Source organism: Aquarana catesbeiana, linkage group LG10 (genome assembly GCF_042186555.1).
Source record: "Aquarana catesbeiana isolate 2022-GZ linkage group LG10, ASM4218655v1, whole genome shotgun sequence".
NCBI lineage: Eukaryota > Metazoa > Chordata > Amphibia > Anura > Ranidae > Aquarana > Aquarana catesbeiana.
Window position 1 is genome coordinate 44,912,919 of NC_133333.1, and position 14,215 is coordinate 44,927,133.

The 14,215-nt window shown below is 43.6% G+C and overlaps 1 protein-coding gene across 1 annotated transcript in view; it reads right to left on the bottom strand.

Annotated features, from left to right (window-relative positions):
- Positions 1–575: 575 nt before the first annotated feature.
- LOC141110645 (cell adhesion molecule CEACAM1-like) overlaps positions 576–14,215 on the bottom strand; it is a 140,144-nt gene continuing 126,504 nt past the window's right edge. Inside the window, exon 9 of the mRNA XM_073602112.1 lies at positions 576–8,709. Coding sequence (XP_073458213.1) covers positions 8,626–8,709 — 84 coding nt within the window. The 3' untranslated portion in view covers positions 576–8,625. The remainder of the gene's footprint in view (positions 8,710–14,215) is intronic.

Here is a 14,215-nt window from a genome sequence, read left to right on the forward strand (position 1 = left end):
CAGCCACAGCCAGGTTCCACTCCTCCTACTGGGAGCTGGATGTCTCTTCCCGGTTCACAAAAATGGACCCTTGATGACAAGCTGCCAGATCTGCCCTCCTCCAGCATCTTTATGGAACCTGAAGCATCCTGGGGTATGTGATGTGTGATCCTGGGGTATGTGATGTGCACATCCCCTGGAGTCTTCAGAGAAGAGAAGATGTCATTATCACCTAGTCAAGAATGGCAGCCATTGAGTGTGGATAAGAAAAAAAAAGTGTTTTTTTAATTGTGGAGGGGGAGGTGTTGGAGGGGTGCAAAGATGTCTTGTGAATCTAGTGAGTGAAGGTCTGCTTTGAAGTGATTGTAAAGTTTCAGGGTTTTTTTTTGTTAAAATAACAAACATGTTATACTTACCTAGTCTGTGCAATGGTTTTGCACAAAGCAGCCCAGATCCTCCTATTCTCGGGTCCCCCACCGGCACTCCTGCGACCCCCACCCCCCCCACACCGAGTGCCCAAATAGCAAGCCATTTGCTATGGGGCACTCGTGTGTGCTAGCTCCCGAGCCCCGCTTTGTGTGCCCATAAGACTCAGCCCCGCCCCCTGTTCCCCCTTCAATGGCTATGATTGATAGAAGCGGGCTCCCACTGTTGTATCTGAGCCAATAAGGTGGGAGAGATCTGAGAGAGCTTCGGCTCTCGTGCACATTGCTGGATTGAGATCTGAGATCTGCTGGCTCGGGGGAGAGGGGAAGCTGCACGCCAATTTTTTTTTTTTTTTACCTGATTGCATTCTATGAAAAAACCTTCTGCCTTTACAACCCAACAGGGACACAGACAGGAAACACCAAGAAAAAGAGAATCTATACTGACAGTGGTCATTAACTAGGGCCATGCCATCAATTAGGCCAATTGAGGCAACACTCATGGAGCCACCGTGGATGGGCAGCAACTATAGGGCTCCAGTCATACTTCACAATTTAGAATCACAGCGATTCCAAATTGCGTGGCAATCACAGCTCAATGCGCCACGTGTTTGGGTGACATTATTCCTCAATGGCACCCCAAACATGATGTGATTCTGCCACGATTGCCACGAAGCACCCTTTTAAAATTCACATTAAGCTTGTTACCCAAAAAAGGAACAGGAGCTTTTTTTTCGGATAGGGCAGCCCCTTCACGTGAATGGGCTGGCCCATTGCAACATGCAGAATCGCGGGAAAATCAAGCAATCCTGCTACAATAATGTGAACAAGGCTTAAAGGGCAGAGCCGCCTTTTTACTTCTGCTATAAATAGGTACAAGCCTACTGTTCCTAATTGTAAACTTGTCCAATGATAGGTTTCCTTTAAAGCGTAGTTCCCCTGAATAGCGTTCGGCCAAGTTGCATTAGGTGAGTTTTCTATGCAGTTATGACTCCATATATTCCCTTTTGCTGAACCATCAGGTCATGACCCCATTTCAGGAGCTCCTATCGCCCGTCAACATCCTTTGCCTACACTGGGAGTGAAACTCAAAGCATTTAGAAATTCCCTTTACATGCTCCAGATCAAGGTCAGGGACACAACATTTTACTGTTGGACTTTACACAAGCAATCCGTCAGAACTGAGTGCTAAAGTTCAGTGATATTCACAGCACAGTAAATTCTCCCTTCCACCGAATGCAGATTAGTAGGATTATTTAAGGAAATCTATGGTCACAATGTGTCATAAGTGTCCAATGTGTCTGCCATGTTGTCCCAATCTCGATAAAAATCGATGATCGGTGAAGGTATCTAACCGGCATTCTCTGACTGGCTTAGGATATGAAAACATGGAAATAATTACAGTTATATAATATTGGTGATGGTAAGGATTGATGAGATTATCCGATACTACAAAGTTCAATAACGCACAGCTAAACCTTACCTATGTAATTTGCTGTGACAAAGTTCTGTTTGTGCTGCAACATGAGGAAGTCACAGATATAATTTACATAATACAGAACAGGAGGTTCCTATTGTACCATGAGAACATTTTCCCTTGTTCAGAAGTAATGTCTGCAGTTTCTACTGCAATAGATTTGGCACATTGTACATCAATGACAAACATTTTTGTGCGGATATATTGTGTTATGGTACAGTGTTTTCTTCTTCGCATATGCAGATTTCAGCATGATAATATTATTGGGGCTAGAATTAAAAGTATTATATTTATGGAAATATTTAACACTGATCAATTTTGCTGTAATAACTGTACAGGTAGAATCTTGACTAAGCTTTAGGTTAAGGGTTAATTTGGGCCTAAAAAGAACCCAAATTCTGGCAGCTGTGCTAAAAAAATGGCAGACAGGGGGCAAAGGACTAGTCACCAGCATTGCCTGTGGCCTCCCTGCAGCTGATTCTCCCCCCCCCATCATTGTCTTACTAGGCCTTGTTCAAAACTGTGTCTCTGTGTAGAGGCGGCCATCTTGGTAGAGGCAGGGTATTGTTTCTTCATGTTAGAGCCTCCATCAAGGAGAACAGTGGGCAGCGCAGTAGTCATATCAGCAAATCTCACTCCAAATCTCCTGAGACTAGCAGCCTTAGATGATCTCACACTGAAGATATACAAGGTGTGACAATTTAATTCCTGTAATCCCAAAAAATTGAAAATCTGTATTCTTCTAAAGATCAGAGGAAATTTGAAGATGATGTTCTTTCTGTTCTTCAGTGAAAATTCAAGGCTCCATCTTTGCAGAAATATTTCTCATTCCCAAATCCTCCGTTAGAATCCGCCACACTGTTTCATTGTTCATGTTCAATTCTTCTGCCATCATTCAAACAGTGAATCTTCTATCTGAGCATACAAGGGTTCACACTCTGCCCATATTTCCATCTGTCCTTTGCGTTTTTGGCGTCCCACCTCTTGCGTCATCTTCCTGCCCCGCCTTAAACCGCCTATGCTATTCAAAAACACTTGATTTCTTCATGGAATGTTCTCCATAAGCCTGTTGCAACAGAGCTAAAGTTTTACTTTCACTTTTGCTAATTTTCAATGCAAGATTTGATATCAATCCGCTGCTCCAGATTCCTGTCACTCATTTTCCACCTACAGCGCAACGCAAACGTGTTACTTCTTCTACTCCTCCGTAAAGACAACTGGCCTGCGAACCAGGCGAGTGCAAGTTAGAACACAGCAGAATATGCTTGAGTTTAAATGGCTGTATGACTCAACACCATAGTGCTATGCCGCGGGCATTCCGGGAATTATAGAAAGAAAAAAGCTGCGCTATATAGTTATAGTGATCAAAGAGTAAAGTGACTTATAAGTGATTTATCTTAATAAATGCAGATATGAAAACTCTGTGTGACCCAATATTACATAAATATTGAACGTAATCACAAGTGAAATGTGCTAAAAATATGAATAAAAACAAATGAAAATTGCAAGAGTTCTCCAAAAAGATCCAATCCACTCCGATGGGCTGTTAAAAAGAAGCTCCACTAGATATACAGTTCATAATGGTATTTCAAGTGATGATTCCGGGAATTAAATTGTCACACTTTCTATAGCTATGAGCCAAAGCACACTGCTATTTTTTAGGAGGAATTCCAGACAAAAGGCAAATTTTTCAGGTAACTGCTTAGTCCCCAAAAACATTTCTAAAATGTCACTATAACATAGCAAATCTTAACAACCTCCCACGACACAAAATTCAGGCTGCTTTTATCCCCTGTCTCAGAGAACTTGTCAGAATTTTACATGCTGATAACAGAGAAACGAAACAGCAAAGACACACGGGACTCAGGGCTTGGGAGAGAGATAATAAAACACTACAGATATATGTGCCCGAGTCAAATTTCATGAATTGGGTTTACATCCACTTTAATGTGTACAATTCATTATCCTGAAATAACGACCTATACAATAATCATACAACTATATCACAAATATTCCAATCCAATAAGAGTAGTAAGTCCATGCAGTTAAAAAAAAAGTGCCAACAAGCACAATGCCGATAATGTAAATGTTGTTCTGTAAATTAACCAACCTCTGATATCTCAAAATTGGTGCCTTAAACTTCACACACACAGTGTGCCACCTCTGTGATCACAGAACTCTCATCTCAAGTTCATGTCATATAACCTGTACATGGTAATCCTCCCAGATTATGATGGTAATCACCTCCTAATCTATGCCTCTAGGGGGCTCTCCGTTCGAGTTTCCTGAGGGTTCCAGTGATGGGGGAGTGCGGCACCCTTTCATTTTATTCATGCTGCCATAATGCCTTGCCCATATGTGATCAAGAAAAGTGGGTGTAATGCTGCCTCTGAAGCTACAGCCAGCATTCAGACAAACGTCGATCCAATCTATTTGTCACAGACCGACCTAATCAGGATCCTTTCCCAATAACTATCAGCAGCCCTGAAGAAAGGGGAGTCCTTTGTCCCCTGAAACGCATTGGCTTTATCTTTTCATCTGTACTCTTAAAGCGGAGGTCCACTGATTTTTTTTTTTTAAAGTCAGCAGCTACAAATACTGCAGCTGCTGACTTTTAAAATAAGGACACTTACCTGTCCAGGGCGCCCGCAATGTCGGCACCCAAAGCCGATATATCCCTCGGCTGTCGGGTGCTGCCTCCACCATCTTCAGTAAGGGAATCAGGAAGTGAAGCCTTGCGGCTTCACTTCCTGGTTCCCTACTGTGCATCCGCAACTCGCGCTGCGCTATCCCACTGGTCCCTGCTGTCTTCTGGGACCTGTGTGTCTCCCAGAAGACATGGGGGGGGGGCGGAAAAGGCGCCGGAAGTGGCGTAGATACCCACGGGTGGCTCGGGTATCTATGTCCGGAAGTGCGAGCAAAATACCTGTATTAGACAGGTGTCTGCTCCCCCCTGAAAGGTGCCAAATGTGACACCAGAGGGGGGAGGAACCGGAAAAGCGGAAGTTCCATTTTTGGGTGGAACTCCGCTTTAATAAAACGTTTGAATATTTACATCTACCGGACATCAGGCGCTCCTTTACACCCACTTTTCTCGATCACATATAGATGTGACGATCAGGCCACACCCTGAGATAGCAGCCCAGGCCACCCAACAGGGCCCACCACCCTCCCAAAAAGGCCGGGCACCAATCTTTGGGAGGAAATCCTTCTTACTTGCCTTCTTGACCTCCTATCTACAAAAAGTGACCGATCAAGTCAGTTCAGTGCAATCTCTACCCTCAAAGAACAAGTTGCCCCTATGTGGGGAAAATACCAGAAAGCCTCCTATGGTGCAGTATGTTGTTAATATAAAAATGTATTAATAGCAAAAATGCACTTACACTTTAAAATCTTTAAATGTGCTTCAATACAACACAAAACCTTACTTCTGCATGATGTCACTTCCGGTCCGCCTCTGCCACTGCCCATGCCCAGAGCACAGAGGTGGCACACAGTGTGTGAAGTTTTAGGCACCAATTTTGAGATATCGAGTGTTGTAAATGTTGTTCTGTAAATTACCATCACCGGTATTGTAATTGTTAGCACTTTTTTGAACTGCACGGACTTACCACTCTAATCGGATTGGAATCTTTGTGATATAATTGTATGATATTGTAGAAGTCGTTAATGCAATATAATGCACTATACACATTAAGGATCACAAGAACATATCACCTTGGAGTATTATCATCTTGATTTGTGTCTGTGGACCAGAAATTAACAAAAACAGACATGTTGAAGTCCAGCATGGGTGGCAACCATAGTGCTCTCTGTAGATACAGTGGAGGAGAGGGCATAGCCAAACCAGGATAGGAAATACACTAGATTACGCAACGTATTGGGATGCTTGCCTTTACACAGACATGAACTTTAATGGCATCCCAGTCTTAGTCCGTAGGGTTCAATATGGAGCTGGCACACCATTTGCAGCTATAACAGATTTAACTGCAAAGGGTGGGCCAACTCAATACTGAACTCTACAGACTAAGACCGGGATGCCATTAAACACTTAAAGACCAGCCTTGTTTTGGATTTTAGGTGTTTACATGTTTAAAACAGGTTTTTTTGCTAGAAAATTACTTAGAAGAAAAAACATATATAATGTTTGGGGGTTCTAACACCCTAGAGAATAAAATGGCAGTCGTTGCAATACTTTTTTTTTTGCACCATATTTGCGCAGCGGTCTTAAAAGCGCACTTTTTTTGGAAAAAATTCACTTTATTGAATAAAAAAATAAGACAACAGTAAAGTTAGCCCAATTTTTTTTTATATTGTGAAATATAATGTTACGCCAAGTAAATTGATACCCAACATGTCACGCTTCAAAATTGCACCCGCTCGTGGAATGTCGTCAAACTTTTACCCTCAAAAATCTCCATAGGCAACGTTTAAAAAATTCTACAGGTTGCATATTTTGTGGTACAGAGGAGGTCTAAGGCTAGAATTATTGCTCTCGCTCTACCGGTGATACCTCACATGTGTGGTTTGACCACCGTTTTCATATGCGGGCGCTACTCGTGTATGCATTCGCTTCTGCGTGTGAGCTCATCGGGACAGGGTTTTTTTTTTTTTTTATTATTTTTATTATTTATTTTACATTATTTTATTTATTTTTACACTGTTTTAAAAAAAAAAAAATTGTGTCATTTTTATTCCTGTTACAAGGAATGTAAACATCCCTTGTAATAGAAAAAAGCATGACAGGTCCTCTTAAATATGAGATCTGGGGTCAAAAAGACCTCAGATCTCATATTTACACCAAAATGCAATTTAAAAAAAAAAAGTCATTCAAAAAAATGACATTTAAAAAAAATGTGTCTTTAAGAGGCGTGGATGGAAGTGACGTTTTGACGTCGCTTCCGCCCAGCAGTGTCATGGAGACGAGTGGGCGCCATCTTAGCCTCACTCGTCTCCAGGCACAGGACGGAGATGGATGCGATCGCCTCCGCCACTACCGACGGCTCCGGTAAGCGGTGGAGGGCACCGGATCGCGGCGGAGGGGGGGCCCTCTCCCGCCACCGATAAAAGTGATCTTGCGGCGAATCCTCCACATGGACCACTTTTATCTGAAAGCCGGCCGTCGCACGAAAACGGGGATACCGGGGTTATGGCAGCTAGCTGCTGCCATAACAACGATATACCCCTTCAAAGCTTGGACGTACATCGTCGTGCGGCAGGAGTCCCAATACTTTTGGTAATATAGTGTATGTTATCTACAGGATTACCAGTTAAAAATAAAGGGGAAAAAAGACTGAAAACAAAAAGAAAACGAATGCAGCCACTACATCCAAGAAGTGGTAAGCTGCAATATATTACATGTTTTTTGGTTTAGAAACTCTTTAGACCCCTTTCACACTGGGGCGCTTTTCAGGCGTTTTTGTGCAAAAATAGTGCCTGAAAAGCGCCTCTCAATGCTCTCAGGCTTTCACACTGGGGCAGTGCGCTTGCAGGATGGGAAAGAAAGTCCTGCAAGCAGCATCTTTGGGGAGGTGCGGGAGCACTGTATACACCGCTCCTCCACCACCCCTGCCCATTGAAATGAATGGGAGCTGCTTTGAAAGCAGCACTAAGCGGGCACTTTTAACCCCTTTTTTACCCTTTCTGGGGGGTTAAAAGGGCCCCGCTATCAGTAAAACTAGCGGTGCTTTACCACTACCTCCCCAGTGTGAAAGGGCTCTTATTGTGCTCTTTACCACTACCTCCCCAGTGTGAAAGGACTCTTATGCCCCATACACACGGTTGGATTTTCCGACGGAAAATGTGTGATAGGACCTTGTTGTCGGAAATTCTGACCGTGTGTAGGCTCCATCACACATTTTCCATCGGATTTTCCGACACACAAAGTTTGAGAGCAGGATATAAAATTTTCCGATAACAAAATCCGTTGTCGGAAATTCCGATCGTGTGTACACAAATCCGACGGACAAAGTGCCACGCATGCTCAGAATAAATAAAGAGATGAAAGCTATTGGCCACTGCCCCGTTTATAGTCCCGACGTACGTGTTTTACGTCACCGCGTTTAGAACGATCGGATTTTCCGATAACTTTGTGTGACCGTGTGTAAGCAAGACAAGTTTGTGCCAACATCTGTCGGAAAAAATCCTAGGATTTTGTTGTCGGAATGTCCGAACAAAGTCCGACCGTGTGTACGGGGTATTATTGTGCAAAATAACTACATGTTCTTTTGTAAAAATAAAAGCAAAAAAAAACAAAAAACAAATATCTAAACTGGATCTCCATTTGAAATGCATTTTAAGTGGTAAACGGAAAGCATTTTACTGCAGGCAAAAGTATGAATGGCCCCTAATTGTTCTATTATTTTTTTTAACTGGAACCAAACAGTTAAAATTTTGTTAATGAATTACTGAAAGGTAAACATGATTTCAGATACACATGTTGACCAGCAACAGTTCATAGTCCATACCGGTTATTTGTATCTACAGTTTGGCTTCACATCTCAGTTCTGTCAACACCTCTTCATATATTGACTTGGAAATTGAGCATGAATTCAGAACTGAAGTTAAGCCAAGATTTCAGATCCTAGTTGAGGACACTTCCTGTAAGCATTCCATTGACCTCGTAAATCCATCATAGTGGCACAGAAGGTGACATCATCCCAAATCCTGATGATGGAGAGTTGAGTAACACTAAGAGGAAGACACAAATAAATTGTGCTGCTTTTCCAGTCAAGGTGGCCAAGATCAGTTTAGTCTTAGGTCAGAATACACGGTCTCCTGAGGGCGCACTAGGTCGGCTCTATTGGCATACAGAACATCAGGAGGGGGCTGAAAGAAAAGACAGAGACAGCTTTCAATATACAGTTATTATTATATTATTTAGAGGTCATCTATACAGTAATTTTAATGAGCTTACATTTTTTATTATTATCAAAATATTTAACTTACACACACATACCCTATAAATATGCAAAAGAAGAGGTTGTAAAAATGGATGAATCTCTTTTAGCTCTTTTAACAGGAACATTTTACCACCAAAAAGAGGAAGAGAGACCCAAATTGCACTGTTTTTCTTTTTTTTTTCAAATAATAAGTGTTAAAACTGAAGTATTGATTCACAATTATCAAACTATAAATTAAGTATGCAAAATCTGAAGTGATGAATCTAACAATTCCAGAAGCTAGATTCCCTGCTTTGGAATCCAGTTTCTTGTTCAAATGGGTGACGAGAGACTTGTACTTAGGAATATACAGTGGGGACGGAAAGTATTCAGACCCCCTTAAATTTTTCACTCTTTGTTATATTGCAGCCATTTGCTAAAATCATTTAAGTTCATTTTTTTCCCTCAATGTACACACAGCTCCCCATATTGACAGAAAAATACAGAATCGTTGACATTTTTGCAGATTTATGAAAAAAGAAAAAATGAAATATCACATGGTCCTAAGTATTCAGACCCTTTGCTGTGACACTCATATATTTAACTCAAGTGCTGTCCATTTCTTCTGATCATCCCTGAGATGGTTCTACACCTTCATTTGAGTCCATCTGTGTTTGATTATACTGATTGGACTTGATTAGGAAAGCCACACACCTGTCTATATACGACCTTACAGCTCACAGTGCATGTGAGAGCAAATGAGAATCATGAGGTCAAAGGAACTGCCTGAAGAGCTCAGAGACAGAATTGTGGCAAGGCACAGATCTGGCCAAGGTTACAAAAAAAATTCTGCTGCAATTAAGGTTCCTAAGAGCACAGTGGCCTCCATAATCCTTAAATGGAAGACTTTTGGGCTGACCAGAACCCTTCCTAGAGCTGGCCATCCGGCCAAACTGAGCTATTGGGCGGAAAAAAGCCTTGGTGAGAGAGAGGTAAAGAAGAACCCAAAGATCACTGTGGCTGAGCTTCAGAGATGCAGTCGGGAAATGGGAGAAAGTTGTAGAAAGTCAACCATCACTGCAGCCCTCCACCAGTCGGGGCTTTATGACAGAGTGGCCCGACGGAAGCCTCGCCTCAGTGCAAGACACATAAAAGCCCGCATGGAGTTTGCTAAAAAAAACACCTGAAGGACTCCAAGATGGTGAGAAATAAGATTCTCTGGTCTGATGAGACCAAGATAGAACTATTTGACCTTAATTCTAAGCGGTATTGTGGAGAAAACCAGGCACTGCTCATCACCTGTCCAATACAGTCCCAACAGTGAAGCATGGTGGTGGCAGCATCATGCTGTGGGGGGTGTTTTTCAGCTGCAGGGACAGGACGACTGGTTACAATTGACGGAAAGATGAATTCGGCCAAGTACAGAGATATCCTGGACGAAAACCTTCTCCAGAGTGCTCAGGACCTCAGACTGGGCCGAAGGTTTACCTTCCAACAAGATAATGACCCTAGGCAAACAGCTAATATAATGAAGGAGTGGCTTCACAACAATTCCGTGACTGTTCTTGAATGGCCCAGCCAGAGCCCTGACTTAAACCCAATTGAGCATCTCTGGAGAGACCTAAAAATGGCTGTCCACCAACGTTTACCATCCAACCTGACAGAACTGGAGAGGATCTGCAAGGAGGAATGGCAGAGGATCCCCAAACCCAGGTGTGAAAAACTTGTTGCATCTTTCCCAAAAAGACTCATGGCTGTATTAGATCAAAACGGTGCTTCTACTAAATACTGAGCAAAGGGTCTGTATACTTAGGACCATGTGATATTTCAGTTTTTCTTTTTTAATAAGTCTGCAAAAATGTCAACAATTCTGTGTTTTTCTGTCAATATGGGGTGCTGTGTGTACATTAATGAGGAAAAAAATGAACTTAAATGATTTTAGCAAATGGTTGCAATATAACAAAGAATGAAAAATTTAAGGGGGTCTGAATACTTTCCGTCCCCACTGTACCTTACACAGTGCATAACCAATACGTTTCAACATAATTTCCCACAATTGCTTGTTACTATCAAAAGCGATCTTAGGAGATGGCGGAACTTGACACATACATGGTTGGGAAAAACTGTATTTTAAAAATGAACCTAATGCCTCGAATATTGTATCTATTTCAGACCCTGCCGGTGGCAATTCCAGCTAACTTCCTAAATCAAAATAATCTGGAATTTATACAATTCCTACAGGCAGATTGTCCACCCAGGATTAAGGCAGATATACTTACGATGCCTAAAAAATGTGGGGGCATGGGATTTCCAGATCCAGTCCGATATTACCAAGCAGTACATCTATCTAGAGTCTTAGACTGGTGTAACCACACAGGGACAAATAGTTGGATACCTATTGAACAATCCATCACGACTAGGGATGAGCCGAACACCCCCCTGTTCGGTTTGCACCAGAACATGCGAACAGGAAAAAAGTTCGCTGGAACACGCGAACACCGTTAGTCTATGGGACACGAACATGAATAATCAAAAGTGCTAATTTTAAAGGCTTATATGCAAGTTATTGTCATAAAAAGTGTTTGGGGACTCGGGTCCTGCCCCAGGGGACATGGATCAATGCAAAAAAAACGTTTTTAAAACGGCCGTTTTTTCAGGAGCAGTGATTTTAATAATGCTTAAAGTCAAACAATAAAAGTGTAATATCCCTTTAAATTTCGTACCTGGGGGGTGTCTATAGTATGCCTGTAAAGGGGTGCATGTTTCCCGTGTTTAGAACAGTCTGACAGCAAAATGACAAGTGGAAGGAAAAAACCCATTTTAAACTACCCGCGGCTATTGCATTGCCGACAATACACATAGAAGTTCATTGATAAAAACGGCATGGGAATTCAACACAGGGAAACCCCGAACCAAAATTTAAAAAAAAGAATGATGTGGGAGTCCCCCTAAATTCCATACCAGGCCCTTCAGGTCTGGTATGGATTTTAAGGGGAACCCCGCGCCAAAAAAAAAAAAAAAAAACGGCGTGGGGTCCCCCCAAAAATCCATACCAGACCCTTATCCGAGCATGCAACCTGGCAGGCCGCAGGAAAAGAGGGGGGGACGAGAGTGTGGCTCCCCCCCTCCTGAACCGTACCAGGCTACATGCCCTCAACCATTTCACTAAAAAACTGTCAAAAATGTTAAAAATGACAAGAGACAGTTTTTGACAATTCCTTTATTTAAATGCTTCTTCTTTCTTCTATCTTCCTTCATCTTCTTCTGGCTCTTCCTCCGGCGTTCTCGTCCAGCATCTGCTCCGCGGCGTCTTCTATCTTCTTCTCCTCGGGCCGCTCCGCACCCATGGCATGGGGGGAGGCTCCCGCTGTTCTCTTCATCTTCTTCTTCATCCTCTTCTCTTCTTCTTTCTTCTCTTCTTCATTTTCTTCTCCGGGCCGCTCCGCATCCATGCTGGCATGGAGGGAGGCTCCCGCTGTGTGACGGAGTCTCCTCGTCTGACGGTTCTTAAATACCGTGGGTCGGGGCCACCCGGTGACCCCGCCCCCCTCTGATGCACGGGACATGACGGGACTTCCCTGTTCGCTGTTCGGCGAACTTGCGAACAGCCAGTGTTCGAGCTGAACATGAGTTCGACTCGAACTCGAAGCTCATCCCTAATCACGACTGCCCTCTTAAGGCCCTTCCGTGGTTACCGTGTGTAGCACGGTCCCCTTGAGGACTGCTTGGATTTACCTGCTCATCTGCATCGCCATAACCCTGTGAACCTTCCAACCCACCTGACACTCTGGGTTCAGACATTTATAACAAGCACCTTTAAATGACCTTTGGACAGGGTATAATCCCAATCCTCATTAAATTGATAGGTACAATGCCCGGCGGGTGTGGCGACTCAGTGTACATCTTGCGGCATGTATGCATTCCTTGATTATCTGACTGAGGGCAAATACTGTTGTGCAAAATGTAAGCACATTGTTTCCCTGGAAGCCCAGGTTCTGAATCTAGGGAAGCAACTGTCAGCAATGAGAAGACCCTTCATACTAAAGGAGAGATGGGATCGTACCAGGGAGGTAATGGCAGGGGTCAGCATGGCTGAGGTGGGTGGAGACAAAGAGGTGCAGGCACCAGAAAAGAGTACATGGGTGACAGTCAGGAAGGGTAGAGGGGGAAGTGCCAGGGAGGCTGATCCTGGGCTGGAGCATCCCAATAAATACTCCATTGAGTGACATTGGTGAAACCAGTCAGGGACCAGCACTGCTAGAGCAGAAGGACTCTCCTAGCTGCTAGGGGAAAAACTCCTCCAGTGAGAGTGGGGGGGGAGCCAAGGGAAAGGATAGACAGTTTCTGGTGGTAGGGGACTCTATTCTTAGAAGGACAAAGAGGGCAATCTGTGACAAAGACCTGAAGCGCCAAACTGTATGCTGTCTACCGGGCACTCGGGTTTGGCACATCACAGATCTGGTGGAGAGATTACTGGGAGGGGCTGGGGAAGACCCGGCTGTCATGGCACCCATTGGCACATGTGCACATGGCACATTGGCACCAATGACAAAGTTAGAGGCAGATGGAGTGTCCTAAAGAACGATTTTGGGGACTTGGGAGCTAAATTGAGGAAAAGGACCTCCAAGGTAGTATTCTCAGGAATACTACCGGTACATCGAGCCACACCAAAAAGGCAGAAGGAGATTAGGGAAGTAAACAAGTGGCTGAGGAGCTGGTGTAATAAGGAGGGGTTTGGGTTACTGGAGGACTGGGCCGCCTTCTCAGTCGGACACCAGTACTATTGAAGGGACGGACTGCTCCTAAAATGAGGAGGGTGCAGATCTGCTGGGAGTAAAGATGGCCAATAAGTTTGAGGGGTTTTTAAACTAGGCGATGGGGGGAGGGTCTAGAGGTGGAGATAGTCAGTGTGGAATATAGTCCAGAGGGTTGTATTGGGGGCATTAGTGGTAGGTTGACTAAAGCACATAAACCCAAGGTAAGTATAGTAACAAGTCCTAGCTGCAATCTCGGAACACCCAATAAGAGGATAGTATGTGAACGGTCTAAACTATGTGGTATGTTCACCAATGCCAGGAGCCTGGCGGACAAGATGGGTGAACTAGAGATACTGTTGTATGAGGAGGATTTGGATTTTGTGGCAATTTCAGAGACTTGGTTCAACAACTCCCATGATTGGCTGGCAACCATTCAAGGGTATACCCTTTATCGCAGATATAGAGAGGGGGAAAAAATGGGGAAGGGTATTCCTGTATATCAAGAATAATGTACAAGTGAATGTGAGAGATGACATCACTAAGGGAGCTAGGGAGAAGGTGGAGCTCCAAAGGGATGAAGCTAAGGGGAAAATAATACTGGGAGTATGCTATAGGCCCCCTAACCTGAGAAAGAAGGGGGAGGTGGACCTCCTATCACAACTTGGATTAGCAGCAAGGATGGGAAGTTTTATCATA